Consider the following 17,385-nt stretch of genomic DNA (forward strand, 5'->3'; position numbering starts at 1 on the left):
ATAGTAATAGTGGATATATTTGCAGTATTCCCAATCTTAGGTGGGAAAATTAAATAAACTATCTTCAATTTAGAGGATAGCTATAGGTTTTTCCTACATTCCTTTATCAAATTGAGATAATTTTCTTCTATAAAGAAGGATTTTTAAAGATTTTTTATCAACTTCTTTCTCAGCATTTTTGATATGATCATATATTTTTTTCTTCTTTATTCTGTTATATAGTGAATTACAGTAATTAATCTTAAAATTTTAAACCAACCTTGCTTTCCTGGGATAAATCCTACTTGATCATATTGTTATTTTTTTATATATTGCTGTATTTAACTAGATACTATTTTATTTAGAATTTTACATGCATTCATGTAATGTTCTTTTAATGTCATTGTCAGTTTTGAAATAATGGTTATATTGGTCTTAAAAAAGGTAATTCTTCCTCTGCTTTCTGAAAGAGTTTGTATGAGATGGATATTATTTATTTCTTAATAGATATAGGAATATTTTTATTTTCTAATGTATTTCTTGGATCTGTTTTGGTAATTCTTTCGAGGAATTTGTGCATTTCATCTAAATTTCAAATTTATTGATATACTGCTGTTTATAATGCAGGGTGGGGCAAAAGTAGGTATACAGTTATGAGTATGTGAAACATAAGTTTATTCTTTTGTTATTTATTAATTAGTATAGTATTTTCCATACAAACAAATGTAAACTTACTTTTGCCCCACCCTGTATTATTATTTTAAGGTCTTGTAGGATCTGTAGTGATGTCTCATTATTCTTAATGTAACTTGTGTTCTCTTTTTTTCTTGATCAACCTAATTAGAGATTTAGAAATTTTATTAAAAAAACTTTTAATTTGGTTTTCTTTGTCAGTTTGCTATTTCATTTATTTCTCCTCCTATCTTTAGTGTTTTCTTCACATGCCATATCGCCATAAAAGTACTAAACTGAGACATCTTTCTTTGGTCCTAAGGTAGAGTTAGTCTCTTGCCTAGTTTGTTTTTGATGTTGATGGTTGGATTGGATTTTCCTATGAGATCTTCAGTGGACACATAACTCACCAGACTTTTGATGGATAGAAACAGTTTCACCCCATTCATTTGAAAGTCTTCTTAGGAGGGCTGTGAGCAGCCACACTTCAGTAGTCTTTGTCTCTAAATGCCAAGTAGGCCACTCTGACTGAGTTGACAGACTTCATCTGTGTCAAAGGGATTTAGGTTCCTTGACTCAGTAGTAAAGTTAGAGGCTGAGAGCCTGGGAAAATGACCTTCTGGGAAATTAAATAAAACACATCAGAGTTAATATGTTGTTTCCGGAGTTCATGGTTTCATTTTTGTTTTGGAAGTGATGATGAAAATTTCTTGTTCTCACATCTAGTAAATTGGGTCCTGATAATTTGAATTTGAGGATATAGAGCTACATTTTGTGCCTCAAATGACATTTTTTTCTTACTGTTAGCATCATAGTTTCTAGTGCCTATGTATTTGGGGAGCACATCTGATCCTTTATATCACCAACTGAATGGTTGGTTTATTACTTTTAGAACTCAGTTATCGATTCGTGAAGATCACTTCTGTGTCAGTCTTGTTCTCTTTCCCAAAGCCCCTATAGACCGGTGGTTCTTTTCATTTCTAATGGGCTTAATGAAAATGGCCCCATTTCCACTCTGTGTTCTATTCTCATGGTTAAGAACTCACTCAGAGGTTTCCACATCATATTGGGGTAGGAAAACCTTAGTACTAAAAGGTTTTCCTACCCCAATAAGAAATGCAAACATTTCTTATATCTAGAGTGCTAGAAATGGAGGGCTGCGTAAACATGTTTGGGATTTGACTAAACCTCACCCCTGATCGAGGGAGTACAGGACTCCCCTTTCTCAAGGCACATCAGTATCTAGGCATTCAACTCTTTCTCTTCAACTCACATTGTACAATGTATTTTCATTATTGTAGAGTTTAATGTATTTTCTAATATCATTTGTGATTTCTTTGATGCATGGGTGATTTAGAAATATATATGTTGTTTATTTTCCAGCTGTTTGGGGCTTTTATAGATATGTTATTGATTTCTAATATTTGGTAAAATTGAGACTTTTCACACAGCCTTATCTATGGCCCAGTTTATGGTTTATCTTGTTTAATTTATTACGTGTTTTTGGGTAAAGTGTTCTATAAATATTAATTAGGTCAAGGTGGTTAATAATGTCCTAATCTTCTATAATATTACCAGTTTTTTCCTCTGGTTATTCTATCACTTTCTGAGAAATATGTGGCTAGTACATCTTTTAACAACCTCTCTTCACCATATTATTGAATTTATGTTTATAAAATACGTTGGCAATAGTATGCATTCAAGAAATATTAGTACTTTGCATCTGGTTTTATTTTCACTTTAAAAAAATGCTTGATATTTAGTATGTGTTTTTTGATGCATATATATATATATATATATATATATACACACACACACACACACACACACACACATATATATATATATATATATATATATATATATATATATATATATAATTTTGTTTCTTTTATGAAAATAATAAAAGTCTTTAGTTTAATTTTCCTAAAGCTATATATACATTTCCTAATATTGCACTTTATTCATTTAGGGATAGAAAACTTAAGTTAATGAACAAATGATAACAAATCTCTTGTATAATCTGCTAAACTCTAGGATTAAAGTAAATCATTTGTCTTTCCTCTTTGTTTGAAATGAAATATTTCTTTTTTTAATTTATTTTTTCTGGGTTAATGTATTTTATGTTTTCAAGAAAAGAGGCAAAGTTCTCTATGTGCTTGGGGGATAACACAATAAATAGGAAAGTTTCTGGCTATTATAGACTAGAGGGTCTGTTATATGCAGAGTTTTAATTTTATTTTTGATCCATTGTTGTGGATAAGACTGAATTAAGTCAGGAAGCTTAGATGGTATTGAGTTATTTGACTTGAGAAAAATTATCATCTGTTAAATGATCACAATATGTGTTTTAAAGCATTTTTTAGTTGTGTGATTTTATGACGTTTAATTTTTTTTTTTTTTTACTTCTTAACTACGCAAGAAAGTTTTAGAACTCAATACTAATTTATTAATTTTAATGCTATATTAGGGATGGTAAATTATGCATCATTTAAAGAAATTGTTTCTTGTCTATTTAGAGTATCCAGTACAAAGTTGGACCTACAGAAAAAATCTGAAGCCCTTGAAAATATTAAGCAAATGCTTACCAAGCAAGAGGAAGAAAAAACAACTCTTAAAAAAGAAATAGAAAATTTAAGTCAAGATGCAAAGATGCAGCACAAGGAATTGAACAACAAAATTCAAACAGCAGTAGCAGAATTACAAAAAGTGAAGATGGAGAAAGAAACTCTAATGGCAGAACTTTCTGCAGCAAAAGAGAAATTATCAAAAGTTTCTGATTCTTTGAAGAACTCCAAAAGTGAATTTGAAAAGGAAAATCAGAAAGGAAAGGCTGCTATATTAGATTTGGTTAGTTGTTTACATTTGCTTTCTTAGGTAGAAGTGATATTTTTAAACTAAGATGTACTGATTTTTCTACTTAATTCATTGTTGACATTTTGTCCTACATTTAAATGATTTAAATAATTCTTATGAGGAAAGGAATTGGGATTGCTTAACCTGAGGAAAAGATATTGGCATGTGCATGTGTAATTTTTCAAAGACCCAGGGTTTCAGTTGAATGTACAATCTTATTTTATTGCTAGTATGATGCGAGATTTGGGAGAGACTGAAGCAAGTTTGTCCTCAGAGACATTTCCACAGAGAATATAGCTACTAGTTGAAACATTATTCAAGTATCTGTGAAAGAAAAAAGACAAGAAAGAGCTTGACTCTTAATTCTGGTACTATAAACTTTCTAATATTTATTGAATACTAGAGGCCTGGTACACAGATTCATGCACCAGTAGGGTCCCTCGACCTGGCCTGTGCCCTCTTGCAATCCGGGACCCCTCGGGATGTCAGATAGCCGGTTTTGGCCTGATCCCTGCAGGCCTGATCAAGACAGGAGGGAGCCCAATCCCCGTAGGCCCGATCCAGACAGGAGGGAGCCCGATCCTGTGTGTGTTGAGCATCTGTCCCCTGGTGGTCAGTGCATATCATAGCAACCGGTCATTCAGTCAGTTGCTTAGGCTGTTATATATGTAGATTCTAAAACTCTGGATAATACCATGTCTAGAGATACCATAAAACCTACTTAAAATATAGAGAAAAAAAGTCTCACAGTCTAGGAAATGCATAAAGGGGAATGTATTCTCAGAAATATTTTAACCCAAAATAACACAGAATAACAGTGTAAGTAATATCCTTTTGTTCTTAAGAGTAAAAGTGTTTAGTGGTATAAAGAACATATGATACTAGTATGTTACTTTTATGTTTCTTTCTGTTTGGTAAAATCTTTTATTTGTACTTCTTCCCTCTTAAATTGTGATTATTTTTTATTTATTGTTTTAATAATTACTGTTAAAATTTTTTTTTGCTTTCACTACTTTAAAAATTATGTGACAAGTTAATTATAATTAATTTTGTGTTATAAAAATATTCTAAAATATTATCTATATGTTATTTAAAACATTTATTGGAACTGTTGATTGATGATAGAAATGTTTAGCCTTTTCCTGTCTCTCTGCTTTTATTGCTATATGTGCTTGTTTTTATAATTGAAATGGAAAATTCTATCCCATTTTAAACCACCAGTGATTCTAGTTTATTTCCTTGTGTGGATCTTAACTAAGCCTATAAACCAAACTTCTTATACTTACTACAAATATTTTCTGCATAATATAGTTTTTATTTTTTTAGGAAAAAACTTGCAAAGAATTGAAGCATCAATTTCAAGTACAGATGGAAAGCACACTTAAGGATCAGAATGAACTGAAAAAGTCACTTGAAAAAGAGAAGGAGGTAAGATTTTCTTTTTATATATCATAAAATATATAAAGTATAAAAGGCCTTTATATTTAAAAAATATTTTCACACTGATGCTTAAATCAAAGGAAGGTTTATTTCCCTGAAATATAATGAATCATATATACATAGTTTAAAACTATAATTTATGTTCTACCTCTTACTAAAAAGATTTAAGCTACTTTATAATAAAAGGCCCAGAATTGAGAATTATAATTAAAGATGAAAAATTGAGTCAACTAACTATTGAGTTATTAGCTAATCTAAATTAGGAATTAGTGTTGGAAAAAATCTTGATGGGCTTTCCATAGAAATGACTTTTTAAGTGCTCTTTATTTCATGGACATTTGTATTGGTACATATGATATTGGTTGAATAACAATCGAGATTTTTTCTATTGCTCTCTATCACAAACAAACAAACAAATGAATAAATAGTGGTTATAATATATAGTTGTAATTCTCTGAAGACACCTCTAACAACTAGAGTTCAGGCATGTAGCTTTCTAGAGATCTGAGTTGATAAAGCAACAAAACCTACTCCTGACAAGTCATTAATATGAAATTATGGTGGCTTAGTGCTCAAGGTCTGAATCCAGATTGTCCAGAAATATTTACTGGCAATGCCACTTATTAGTTATTCTGTCTTGCCTTGTTTTAGGCAGATGATTTAATTTCTCTGTGCTCCAGTTTCCTCAGCAGTACAACGGGGCTAATAATAAGAATCTATGACATAGGAATATTGTGAGAAATATATGGGTTAATATATTTTAAAGTGCTTAGAACACTGATTAGAATAAAATAAATGCTCACTCTTAGCTTTATTTTTATTACTGGTTATCACAACATAATCATCATTATTGTTACATTATCTGGCCCCTATTTTACACAAAAATATTCCCTTGCATTGGAAATAGCTGAAGCACTTATATGTAGTACTGGAACTTTAAAAAGTAACTTTGAATATGGTCAAATGCTCAAGTTAGGTTCCTAATGAAATATACATATAACATTAAAACATGACTTTGGCTGGAAGGGCAGGAGATAGTTCACTTTGGCCACAGAGGAACCTCAATGTAACTTCTATATACGGTATCTAATTTTGAACAGAAATATATGCTAGTAGATAGTAAAAAAAAGTAGTAGCAAAATATGTCTCATTTCTCTAAATGAGGAAACTATTGTGTGGTGTGGTTTAGTGTCATCAGACAGATACTAAATGTATTTCCCAAAGTGATTTTAGTTTTTGTCATAGTTAATATGAAGTTATTCTTTCTGATTTACCCTGGGCAGCAGGCTCAGTTAGCATTTTGAGAATAAAATAACCCTTAATTTTGCAGACCTCCATTTAACATACTTCGGATTTAATGAACAAAATTTCCGGTCCATATGTCATAAGTAAAAATTAACACCCTATTAATTTTAAAATTCTTTTAACCAAAATTTGCTTATAATTAAATGAACAGGTTATCTTTTGTTATGAATTCACTGTTATTTTTAACAAATTTTTGTGAATGGGTCATATGTTGGAAAAAACACTGTAGTAATTTCACTGCCATAAATAAATATTACATATCTACAATTATAGTCTACATATTTAAATCTAAGAGTCACCGTCCGTAAACACTGTTCGGCGAATGATTAGCACATGATCACATTGCATCGTGCATGGTAATTGGTTCTGTTGTCACTTGGTGTGAATTTTTGCAGCAGTTTTAATGTGTGCCAGCCAATGTTTCAAGGTGCGCTAAGCCACATCTCAGCCACTCGTGGTGACTAGTGAATGCACACATTTATTAGACCTATTCAGTAATACATATAGAAAACTTTGTGAAATTAAATTTCATACATACTTAATTTTAATTACACAAATGTGTCTACATAAGTAAAAACAGGTTAACTAATTTGTCAATTTTTTAACATACGCATTAGGAAAAACTACTTTATTATGTAATAGGTTTTTCAGCTTTAATGGACACCCCTTTTCCCGAATGCCCGTTATATCAAGGTTTTTTTGTGTTCTAGAAAGACAATAGACATTCTAGCAATCTAAAGATTGATGTTGATATTCTTATTTTCTATGACACAAGGGAATACTTGTCTAGTTCATTTACAAGCTCTGTCCAAATACATAAATCATAAATTTAAAAGGAAGTTAGGATTAAACAAATATTAAAGATTAATCCAGTGTGTCATCTAATGGTGAATAGTGTCAATTATAAAAGCTCCATGAATACAAGGATTTTTGTTTTGTTTTTGGTTCACTATTGATTATCTGTGGCCAATAGGCTCAGTAGTTTCTACCTAGAATAGTGGTTGGCAAGTAGTAGATAGTCAGTAAATGTGTGTTTGATGAATAAATGAATGCTAAACGGATTTCCTTTTCTTATAGACTTCTCATCAGTTGAAGTTGGAACTCAATTCAATGCAGGGACAAGTCATACAGGCCCAGGATAATTTAAAACAAAAGGAAAAAGAAGAACAGCAACTTCGGGGGAACATAAATGAGCTAAAGCAATTGACTGAAGAGAGGAAAAAGCAAATTGAAGCACTCCAAGGAGAAGTTAAAATTGCTGTCTCACAGAAGGTAATGATATGTTTGTTTACTTTTTCTGGGAAGAAAAACTATAATTAAGATAATATGATACCTAACACATGAATTGCAACGAAGAATATTTATATGCTCAAAATATTTCTAAGTTAAATGTGTAAAAGTACTTAATTATATGATTAAATATCTAAGTCTAGATTCTGATTTACTTCTAACCATTGTCAGGTAATTCTTATTTAAAATTCTAGAATAAATCATTTTTCTGATATACATAAAAGGATCTTTTTGTAAAATAATATATAACACTTATTAAAGGGATGACTAATACAACATTTCTAGTGTATTTAAAAGTAAATTATTCTTACTAAGAGAAAATAATCAAGAATAAAAATCACAAAATTGGATATAAAAAAATCAGTAGTGTAGATGTTATGTAGTTATGATTATTTGATATTTTAAGTTATCATAATGGTTTCTATTTCCAAACCTACTTTAATTTGTTGTTGAGCATCTATTTTAATTCGTAAATATGTTTTAATACTGTCTAGACAAGAGTTCATAAAAATGAACCATACTTGATATTTTAACAAAATGAATTTTCCCCTACTTTTGGTATATGCATATTAAGTGTCCCATGGAGAAGAGAGAATTAAAATCACTACTATGTAGAAAAAAGTAAAACATCATATATTACGTGGTAACTGTCATATTACTAGAGGAAAAATATTAATTCTACAAATATATATTTCACATTGACCAGTTTTTATAATTATGATTATGCTATTTTATAAAAAGAATAACTTTTATTTATTTATCTTTAAATCTATTTTTATTGATTTCAGAGAGGGAGGGAGAGAAAAATCAATGATGAGAAAGAATCACTGATTGGCTGCCTCCTGACATCCCACAATGGGGATCGAGCCCACAACCTGGGCATATGGCCTGACCAGGGAATTGAACCATGACCTCCTGGCTCATAGGTCGACACTCAACCACTGAGCCATACTGGCCAGGCTAAAAAGAATAATTTTTAATAATACAAACAAGAGTAGACAAATGTTTCTATCCGTTTTTGTGTGTTGTTATATATAATCATAGGTCAGGATAGAATTATCATAATACATATTTTGTTATATGCTTTGATATCTTCTTCTTTTTGGAAAATGTCACCATCCGTTTTATTTTATTATGCTTTGATATCTTGATGTCATTTTCCCCCCAAATCTATTAGTTTCATATCCAAGTATTCCCTAGATCTTTGTTTTTATAGCATCATAACTTAGTTAATTAAAAAAAACTCTTTCCAGCACACTTTCGTTTTCATTAAATTATTGGTTACAATAAAATTTCTTTCAGATTTATGATTAATATTGCCTATATTTTGCATGGCTTTACTACATGACACGTTAGGATTATGAGATTTATAAGAAATGCTCTTATTAGTAGTTGCCTTAGTTCCAACTGCTATAACAAAAATACCATAGACTGGGTGGTTGAAAAATAAACATTTATTTCTCACAGTTCTGGAGGCTGGGGGGTCCAAGATAAAGGCATCTGACATATCCAGTGTCTCGTGAGGGTCCATATCCTGTTTGTAACAGCAGCTTTCTCACTGTAACCTCATATGGCAGAGAGAGAGATTATCACTCTTATATTTCATCTTATAAGGGCACTAATTCCATTCATGAGGGCTCCACCCTCATGACCTAGTGACTTCCCAAAGGCACCACCTCCAAATACAATCACATTGGGGGTTATGATTTCTATATATGAATTTCAGGGGAGACATGAACGTTCAGCCATAGTAGTAGTTTACTAATGTTAGTGTATGGGTGCTAGAATAAGGAATGTATTTTTTGTTGTTGTTGTTTTAAATCCTCATCTGAGGATATTTTTCCATTGATTTTTAGAGAGAGTGAAGAGAGAGAGAAAGAGAGAAGAAACATCAATGTGAAAGGAACACATCGATTGGTTGCCTCCTGTACGAGCCCTGACCGGGGCCCAGGTTGAAGAACTTGCAACCAAATTACATACTCTTGACTGGAATCGAACCCGGGACTCTTCAGTCCACAGGCCAGTGCTCTATCCACTGAGCCAAACCAGCGAGGGCTAAAGAATACATTTTTTAACCTTGGGGAAGACAGCATTTTGGGGAGTATTAGGTGGATAACTAGTCTCTGTAGATTAGACTTGAAATTTAAAGTAACTGGACAATCACTGAAAGGCAAGAATAGTTAGGTTTTGTTGAGGAGCAGTGTAACATCATGGAAAAAAGATAAATTTTAGAGCCAATCAAATCTGAATTTAAATTTTATATAACATACATTAGGTTTATGCTCACAGGGAAGTGATTCATCTTTCTGAGTTAAATAAAATGGGGTCATAGAGTTATTTGTATGCATTATCACTAGTTGTAATAATTGAGATAATGTATTTATTTAAAGCACCTATTACTGTGCCCAGTGTAGTATGTTGGATATTATATGAAAGTATAGCAAACTATGATCTAAGAGTATCAGTGTGCACGGTAGGCCATGCAGTGATGGTCTGTGACAAAGTTATCAGTGGTCCACATTGAAATAGGAAAACCAAGCATAATGTTTAAATGTATGTAGATGTATATTATATATGTGTACACTCATATATATATATATATATAAAACATAGATATTTTCTATGTATATATTTGCATGTAATCATATTTTGATTTACATATATTTACACATAATTATTACATATATAAAATCATACATATGATGGTTTAGGAGCCATTGATCAAGAATCACAGGATGAATAGGATATGGTCCCCTACTCTTAAGTAACTTATAATTTAATGAGGGAGCAGGTATGTAAAGAAAAAACTGTAATAAATAAAGAAGAATGGAATAAGAACTTAAATAGAAATATAAGAAAAATTAGAATTTAGTGGAAATTGTGACTGCCTTTCTAATTATAATTTTACAAGGTTAAGAAAAGATGGAAGTCAGGCATTTCAGAGACAGAAAATAGTATTAGCAAAGTTTGGACATTTAGAACATTAGCTATTGGAGTGCATGGTAAGTAGAGAAGTAAGGGGAGTTGAGGCCACAAAATTAGATTAATCCAAATCACAGTAGATGTTGTATAGTTATTTCCACTTAAAAATTTTAATATTGGAGGGTTTTTTTGGTTTTGTTTTGTTTTGTTTTGTTTGTTTGTTTGTTTGTTTGTTTTAAGAGGAAAAAAATGTACGTTTGTAAAGGATAAATTGAAAAAGATTGGCTTTTCTGTATTCTTCTTTGGGGCTTTAGTTTTACTGCTATTAAAGCAATTATCAAACTGTTGCCTTGATCTTTTTTAAAAAATATTTTTATTGACTTCAGAGAGGAAGGGAGAGGGAGAGCGAGATAAAAACATCAATGATGAGAGAGAATCATTGATTGGCTGCCACCTGCACACCTCCTACTGGGGATGGAGCCCACAACCCGGGCATGTGCCCTTGACCGGAATTGAACCTGGGACCCTTTAGTCTGCAGGTTGACACTCTATCCACTGAGCCAAATCAGCTAGGGCTGTTTTTGTTTCTGTTTTTGTTTTTTTTTTTTAATTTCACTTCCCCGCTACTAGATTTGAGTTCCTTAAAGTCAGAGAACTGTGTCTTTTCACAAATGAACTATCACTATTTTTTTTTAAAGAAATGAGTGAATCAATCTGTCAGAATAAAGATAATGAAGGCTCAAATATAAGCCTGAAGGGCCATTATGGTCATTGTTGAGACTTCTCAGAGGGCTTAGATGAAAGCCATAAAAGTTACTAAAGAACAGAGGACATGTGAAAAATGTTAAAGAAAAGAAGCAATGTTCTACAAAAGAAAATGTGTAAATACAGTATAGTCTTCAACAAGGAAAAAGACGTCCAGGAATTCTTCATCATGAAAAATCTAAAATATAGGAAATGAAAGGGAGGTGACATGGGATGTTACCAGACATTGTGTGGGGAAACCGACCCCATTTTTCTCTATAGGTAGTGAGCACCACCCTCTGTCAGTCTGCCTCCTTGGTCTCTATCCATCCTCTCTTTTCATTTCCCACTGCCACAGTTTTAGTCTAGGTTGTCTTTTTCTCTTATCTGGACCAATAATCCCTTAGACATTTCAGGCTTTTCTACTTCAAATCTATTTGTCACTCATTTATTCAAGAAATATTGCTAGGCACCTATTTTATGCCATGGCACAATTCTGGATGTTAGAGATATAGCCATGAACAGACGAGGAACCTGTTCTCATAGAACTTACACTTTCTTGGGGGAAGAAACTAAACAAGGTGATGTGAAAGATAGTGATAGGATAGAGCCCTATTGAAGGTTGGGTGATCAAAGAAGCCTTTCTGAAGAGATTTGAGATAATATATGAAATATAAAGGTCAGGGGAGACAACTAGTACAAAGACTTCAAGGCTAGAACAAGCTTGGTATTTCTAAAAAGAGAAGACTAATATAGGTTAAGTATAGTGGGAGAGAAGAGTGATATGGGGTGAGCTCAAGAGAAGTAGACAGGGACCAAAGCATATACATGCAAACATGTTGATTATAAGATAACAGAGAATGATATATTTTATTCTAAGGACAGTTAGACTCAGTTGGAGAATTTTGCGCAGAGAATAGTACAGCCTGACTAAAGGGAGATAAAAAAGCAAGCAAGGAAGGCATTGCAAAACTATTGCAATAGTTCAGAAAGTACATGATGATGGCATGAACTAAAGTGTTAGAAGTGGATGATTTGGGAATATGCTTTGGAAGTTGAGTCATCAGGATTTGCTGATAGATTAGAAGGTAAGAGATGATGAAAGAGGAATCAAGAATAACTCTAGGTTTGGGACTCATGCAAGTAGATGGATGACCATATTTACTGGGGGAAGTAGTAGCTTTTTAATGAGTAGGGTTGCTGTCATTAACAAAAAATTCTGCTTGAGATAGATTATCTGTCAATCACTCATGTAAAGATGCCAGGGAAGTACTTGGATAATGAACCCAGGGTTTAGGCGGAGAGGTTAAAGCTAAAATAAATGATCTTTAAAAAATGTATTTTTTATTGATTTCAGAGAGGAAGGGAGGAGGAGAGATACAGAAATATCAATGATGAGAGAGAATCATTGATCAGCTGCCTCCTGCACACCCCACACTTGGAATCGAGCCCATAACTCGGGCATATGACCTGACTGGGAATCAAACCATGACCTTCTGGTTCATATGTCGATGCTCAACCACTGAGCCACACCAGTCGGGCAATATTGAAAGCCTTGAGTCTAGTTGAGATCTTATAGATAGAGACTATATAGAACAGAAGAGGGCCATGGACAGAAAGTTGGGCTCTATAATGTTGAGAAGTCAAACATAAGAAGAGGAGCTAATAAAAGATTTTAAGGAGGAATGACCAGTGAGGTAGGAGAACCTAAAACATAGGTGCCTGGAAACCAGGTTGAAGAATGTTTCTAGGAGGGGACACTATCAAGTATTTCAAGTACTGCAGGGAAGTCAAGTAAGATGTGGACAAAAACATAACTATCGGATTTTGGAACAAGATGGTTGCTGGTGACCTCATAGCAACTTATTTGAAGGGGTATAGTTAAAAGCCAAGTTCTTTTTTTAATACTGTGCCCACATGCATTTTAATTATGCCATAATTTGTGCATAGCTACTGAGTCTTAAAAACAAAAGACAACTTTAGAGTTTAGAGAAGTTGGACCTTGGAAGATTTTCTTTTCTGCCTTGATGATAATAAAGATGACTTGGAGAAATTTCCTAATTTATTTTTTAATTTCAAGGAGAAAAACCAATAACTTCAACACAGTAATGGCTTTTTAATTTGTTTCATGGAGAAATTTCCTTTAGTTTAACTTTGAGCTATATCATCTTCTACTAGTACATACAGCCTTTAGTGCTACGTCTTCCACCAGAATGTGGTCGTTACCCTCAGTTTCCTGAGACCTTGATACTTAGGACTTCCCAATGACATGCTTTTTTCCTTTATTTAATTGGTTGTTAATTTTTTGGATTTGAAATTGGGACTTGTTGGATTTTGTAACTCTTTAACTTTGTAACTATAAGGTAAGTATGTTACTCTTTACTAAAGTAAAATAATTACAGGGCGTGGATGCAGTTTAGTCTGTCCTTGGAATCTTCTTAATTGTGTGGATTTCATTTTATATTTGTACCTGATTTTTGGCATACATACCGTTTTAAATAGCTATTGTATGTTTCAGACAGAGCTTGAGAATAAACTACAGCAGCAGCTAACCCAGGCATTGCGGGAACTTGCAACAGAGAAGGAGAAAATGTCAACGTTACAAAACACATATGAAAAAAGTCAGGAAAACCTAAAACAGCTTCAGTCTGATTTCTATGGGAAGGAATCTGAACTTCTTGCAACAAGGCAAGACCTTAAGGTATAGTAAACTATATTTTTTAATAAAAATCAGTAAGTTGTTTATAGACATTCATTAAATGATTGATTTCAACCCAAATGGGCAAGGGAATGCTAATATTTGTGGAATTTTGCACTTGTTTTCTATTAAATTATTATTTTTGGAGAAGCATGCATTTTAAAAATGAAATTGTCTTATAACAAAATACATGTATAAGTATATGCATTTAAAAATAACACCAGTAATAGTAAAAAGTTGGGAATTTATTAATTGCTAACATATTAGCTTATCTAGGGACTTTGCTATCTTTATGTAAAATAAAAACTTTAAAATGTCTTACAGTTAAAAAATCTAAGGAGTTTTAAATGTAAACTACTTGTGAAAATGAAAGCAGTTTATTGTTTCTTATCAGCTAATGTGACTTTAGCTTTATATATTTGTTACCTCTTAAGACTACTGGAATGCCTGATGATTAAAATTAGGAGGTTATAGCTCAAAGTAAATTTAGCATTAATAATCTAAGCATGAGAGGCCCAGTTCACAAAATTCATGCATGGGGGGAGGGAGGGTCCCCCTCAGCCCAGCCTGCACCCTCTCCAATCTGGGACATCCCTCTCACAATCCAGGACCGCTGGCTCCTAACTGATCACCTGCCTGCCTGCCTGATTGCCCCTAACTGCCCCCCCCCCCCCCGCTGGCCTGGTTGCCCCCAACTGCTTCCTCTGCTGGCCGGGTCACCCCTCACTGCCCCCCCTTCCAGCCTGGTTGCCACCAACTGCCCCTCCCCCCACCAGCCTGATCACCCCTACTGCCCCCCTCTGCTGGCCTGGTTGCCCCACACAGCCTGCTGTTCGGTCGTTTGGTCATCCCTCACTGCCCCCACTGCCCACCAGGTCGCCCCACGTAGCCTGCAGTTCGGTTGTTTGGTTGTCCCTCACTGCCCCTGCCCCCCGCCTTCCCCCTGCCGGCCTGGTCACCCCATGCAGCTTGCTGTTCAGTCATTAGTGTGAGGGTGTCCCGACCAATTTGCATATTACCCTTTTATTAGACTAGATATGGAATACTATTTGATTAGATAAAGTATCATGTTTATTAAAATGAAGGATATGGAAAAAGAGTAAATAATTTTTATGTAACATTAAGGTATCAGTTTTCTAAGGGAAATGGAACATTTATATTCTCTCATAGAAGAATAAGCCAATTCTGTCTTTCTGTTTTTTTCTTTTTTCTAAAATATAATATTTGTGTTTTGTGTTTGAATTTTTGTTTGTAATTTAAAGTGCATTATTAAAAATTCTGAAAATCATAGAGTATTTATATATGTAATGTATGTAAATATACTAGGTCTGTATTTTATTCATAGTCTGTTGCTATAGGGGAGGCTTTATGAAGGAGGTAGGACTGGACCAGGTCCTGAAGGATACATGGAATTTGAATACAGAGACTGTCTTGAGAAAGATCATTTCACTCAGGGGCATGTTTGAGAAAAGGTGCTGCAGTGGGAATGAGCAAAGCCAGGAGACAATTAACATAATTGTCTTGCTAGAATGCTGGTTTGTGTTTAGAAGCTAAGGTTAAAAAGGTTGGAATCAAACTGTAAAGTATCTTAGATGCCTTGCAAGGATGATTGGACTTTACATTTGGGGGGAAAAGAAGAGGAGTAAAATGAAGAAAATAGTTATTTAGGCAACTTGACCTGGAAGTGGTTTATAGATGGCTGGGATTGGACCTGGGGTAAACTAGTGTTAGAGAGATTAGTTAACAGGCTATCTTCCCTTCCTTCCACCACACATTCCAGTAATCAAGGTAGGAGTTGATTAGAACTAGGATTGAGGTTAAAGAGGATGGAACAGAAAGGGTTTCTGAGATAGACAAGATGAAATAGAAGGGCTCAATACATACAGTCTCTAAGGAATCAGTGGTGACTAATGATTTGACACAAAAATAGGAAATTGAGGCCTAACCGGTTTGGCTCAGTGGATAGAGTGTCGGCCTGCAGACTGAAGGGTCCCAGGTTTGATTCTGTTCAAGGGCATGTACCTTGGTTGTGGGCACATCCCCAGTAGGAGGCATGAAGGAGGCAGCTGATCGATGTTTCTCTCTCATTGATGTTTCTAACTCTCTATCCCTCTCTCTTCTTCTCTATAAAATCAATAAAATATATTTTTTTAAAAAAGGAAATTGAGTAAAATAATTTTGTAGTGTCAACAGTTAGATTATATATATTAGAGGCCCAGTGCATGAAATTCGTGCATGGGTAGGGCCCCTAGGCCTGGCTGATAATCGGGGCCAATCTGTGGGGCGACCAGCGGGGTGATCTGTGTCCCTGCTCTCACCTGCCTTGGCCTAGCACTGCCTGCTCAATGGCCCTGCCCCCGCCCCCACTGCCACAGCCGGTCAGGGCCTATGGGCTGGGGGTAGCTCCTGCATTGAGCGCCTGCCCGCTGGTAGTCAGTGCACATCATAGCTACTGGTCATTCTGCCGGTAGTTACGCCGTTCGGTCAATTTGCATATTGGGGTTTTATATACATAGATTAGTTAAATTCAAAGTTAGTAAGAGTTGTTATAAGAAAAAAAAAAAACACCTGAAACATATCCTCTCTACATAGCTTTAAATTATTATTATTATTATTATTTAAAATATAGTTTTATTGATTTCAGAGAGGAAGGGAGGGGGAGAGATGGAAACATCAGTGATGAGAGAGAATCATTGATTGGCTGTTTCCTGCACTCCCCCACTGGCAACCCGGGCATGTGCCCTTGACCGAAATCAAACCTAGGACCCTTCAGCCCACAGGCCGACATTCTATCCACTGAACCAAACTGGCTAGGGCTAAATTATTATTTTTTTAACTTTATTGATTTATTTTAGAGAGAAAGGAAGGTAGAAGGAGAGAGGAAGAGACAGATTTGTTGGTCTACCTATATATGCATTTACTGGCTGCTTCTTGTATGTGTCCTGACTGGAGCACAATCTTGACTATTGGGATGATGCTCTAACCAACTGAGCAACCCAGCCAAGGCCTATTTATGTTTTCTTTATAACACTATTGAAAATCAGGGAAGGTTTGTGGAAGAGTTTGGACTTTATTTTAAAGGTAGTAGGGAACCATTGAAAGGATTTGTTCAGATTTGTATTTAGGCCAATGACTGGCTATTGGATAAGGGATGTATTGATTATAGGGGAACATGGTGGAATGTAGAGACTAGAGAAGAGACTTTGCAGTAGTCCAGTTGCAGATGATGGTGACTTGGGCTGGTAATAGTAAGGATGGAGAATGTGGATGAATTTAAAGGGTATTTAGTTGATAGAGGAGATGAAACTTGACTGCTCATAGAAGTCCTATAGAAATCACACCCTTTTAAAAATATATGAATGTATTTTACCCATGAACATAACATAATAACAGGACTTAGATCTCTTAAATCAATATCCTTTCATTAAGCCAACAACTATTTTTATGATGCCTGAAAGCTACATCATGTACTAATATAT

General features: G+C 34.2%; 1 protein-coding gene across 4 annotated transcripts in view; it reads left to right on the forward strand.

Annotated features, from left to right (window-relative positions):
- The window catches only part of EEA1 (early endosome antigen 1), a 168,130-nt gene that overhangs the window by 132,365 nt on the left and 18,380 nt on the right, over positions 1–17,385 (forward strand). For all 4 annotated transcript variants that reach the window (XM_036297328.1, XM_036297331.1, XM_036297329.1 and 1 more), the window contains 4 exons: positions 3,171–3,501; positions 4,834–4,935; positions 7,330–7,524; positions 13,727–13,909. In XM_036297328.1, coding sequence (XP_036153221.1) covers positions 3,171–3,501; positions 4,834–4,935; positions 7,330–7,524; positions 13,727–13,909 — 811 coding nt within the window. The remainder of the gene's footprint in view (positions 1–3,170; positions 3,502–4,833; positions 4,936–7,329; positions 7,525–13,726; positions 13,910–17,385) is intronic.

Source organism: Myotis myotis, unplaced genomic scaffold (genome assembly GCF_014108235.1).
Source record: "Myotis myotis isolate mMyoMyo1 unplaced genomic scaffold, mMyoMyo1.p scaffold_m19_p_3, whole genome shotgun sequence".
NCBI classification, from domain to species: domain Eukaryota; kingdom Metazoa; phylum Chordata; class Mammalia; order Chiroptera; family Vespertilionidae; genus Myotis; species Myotis myotis.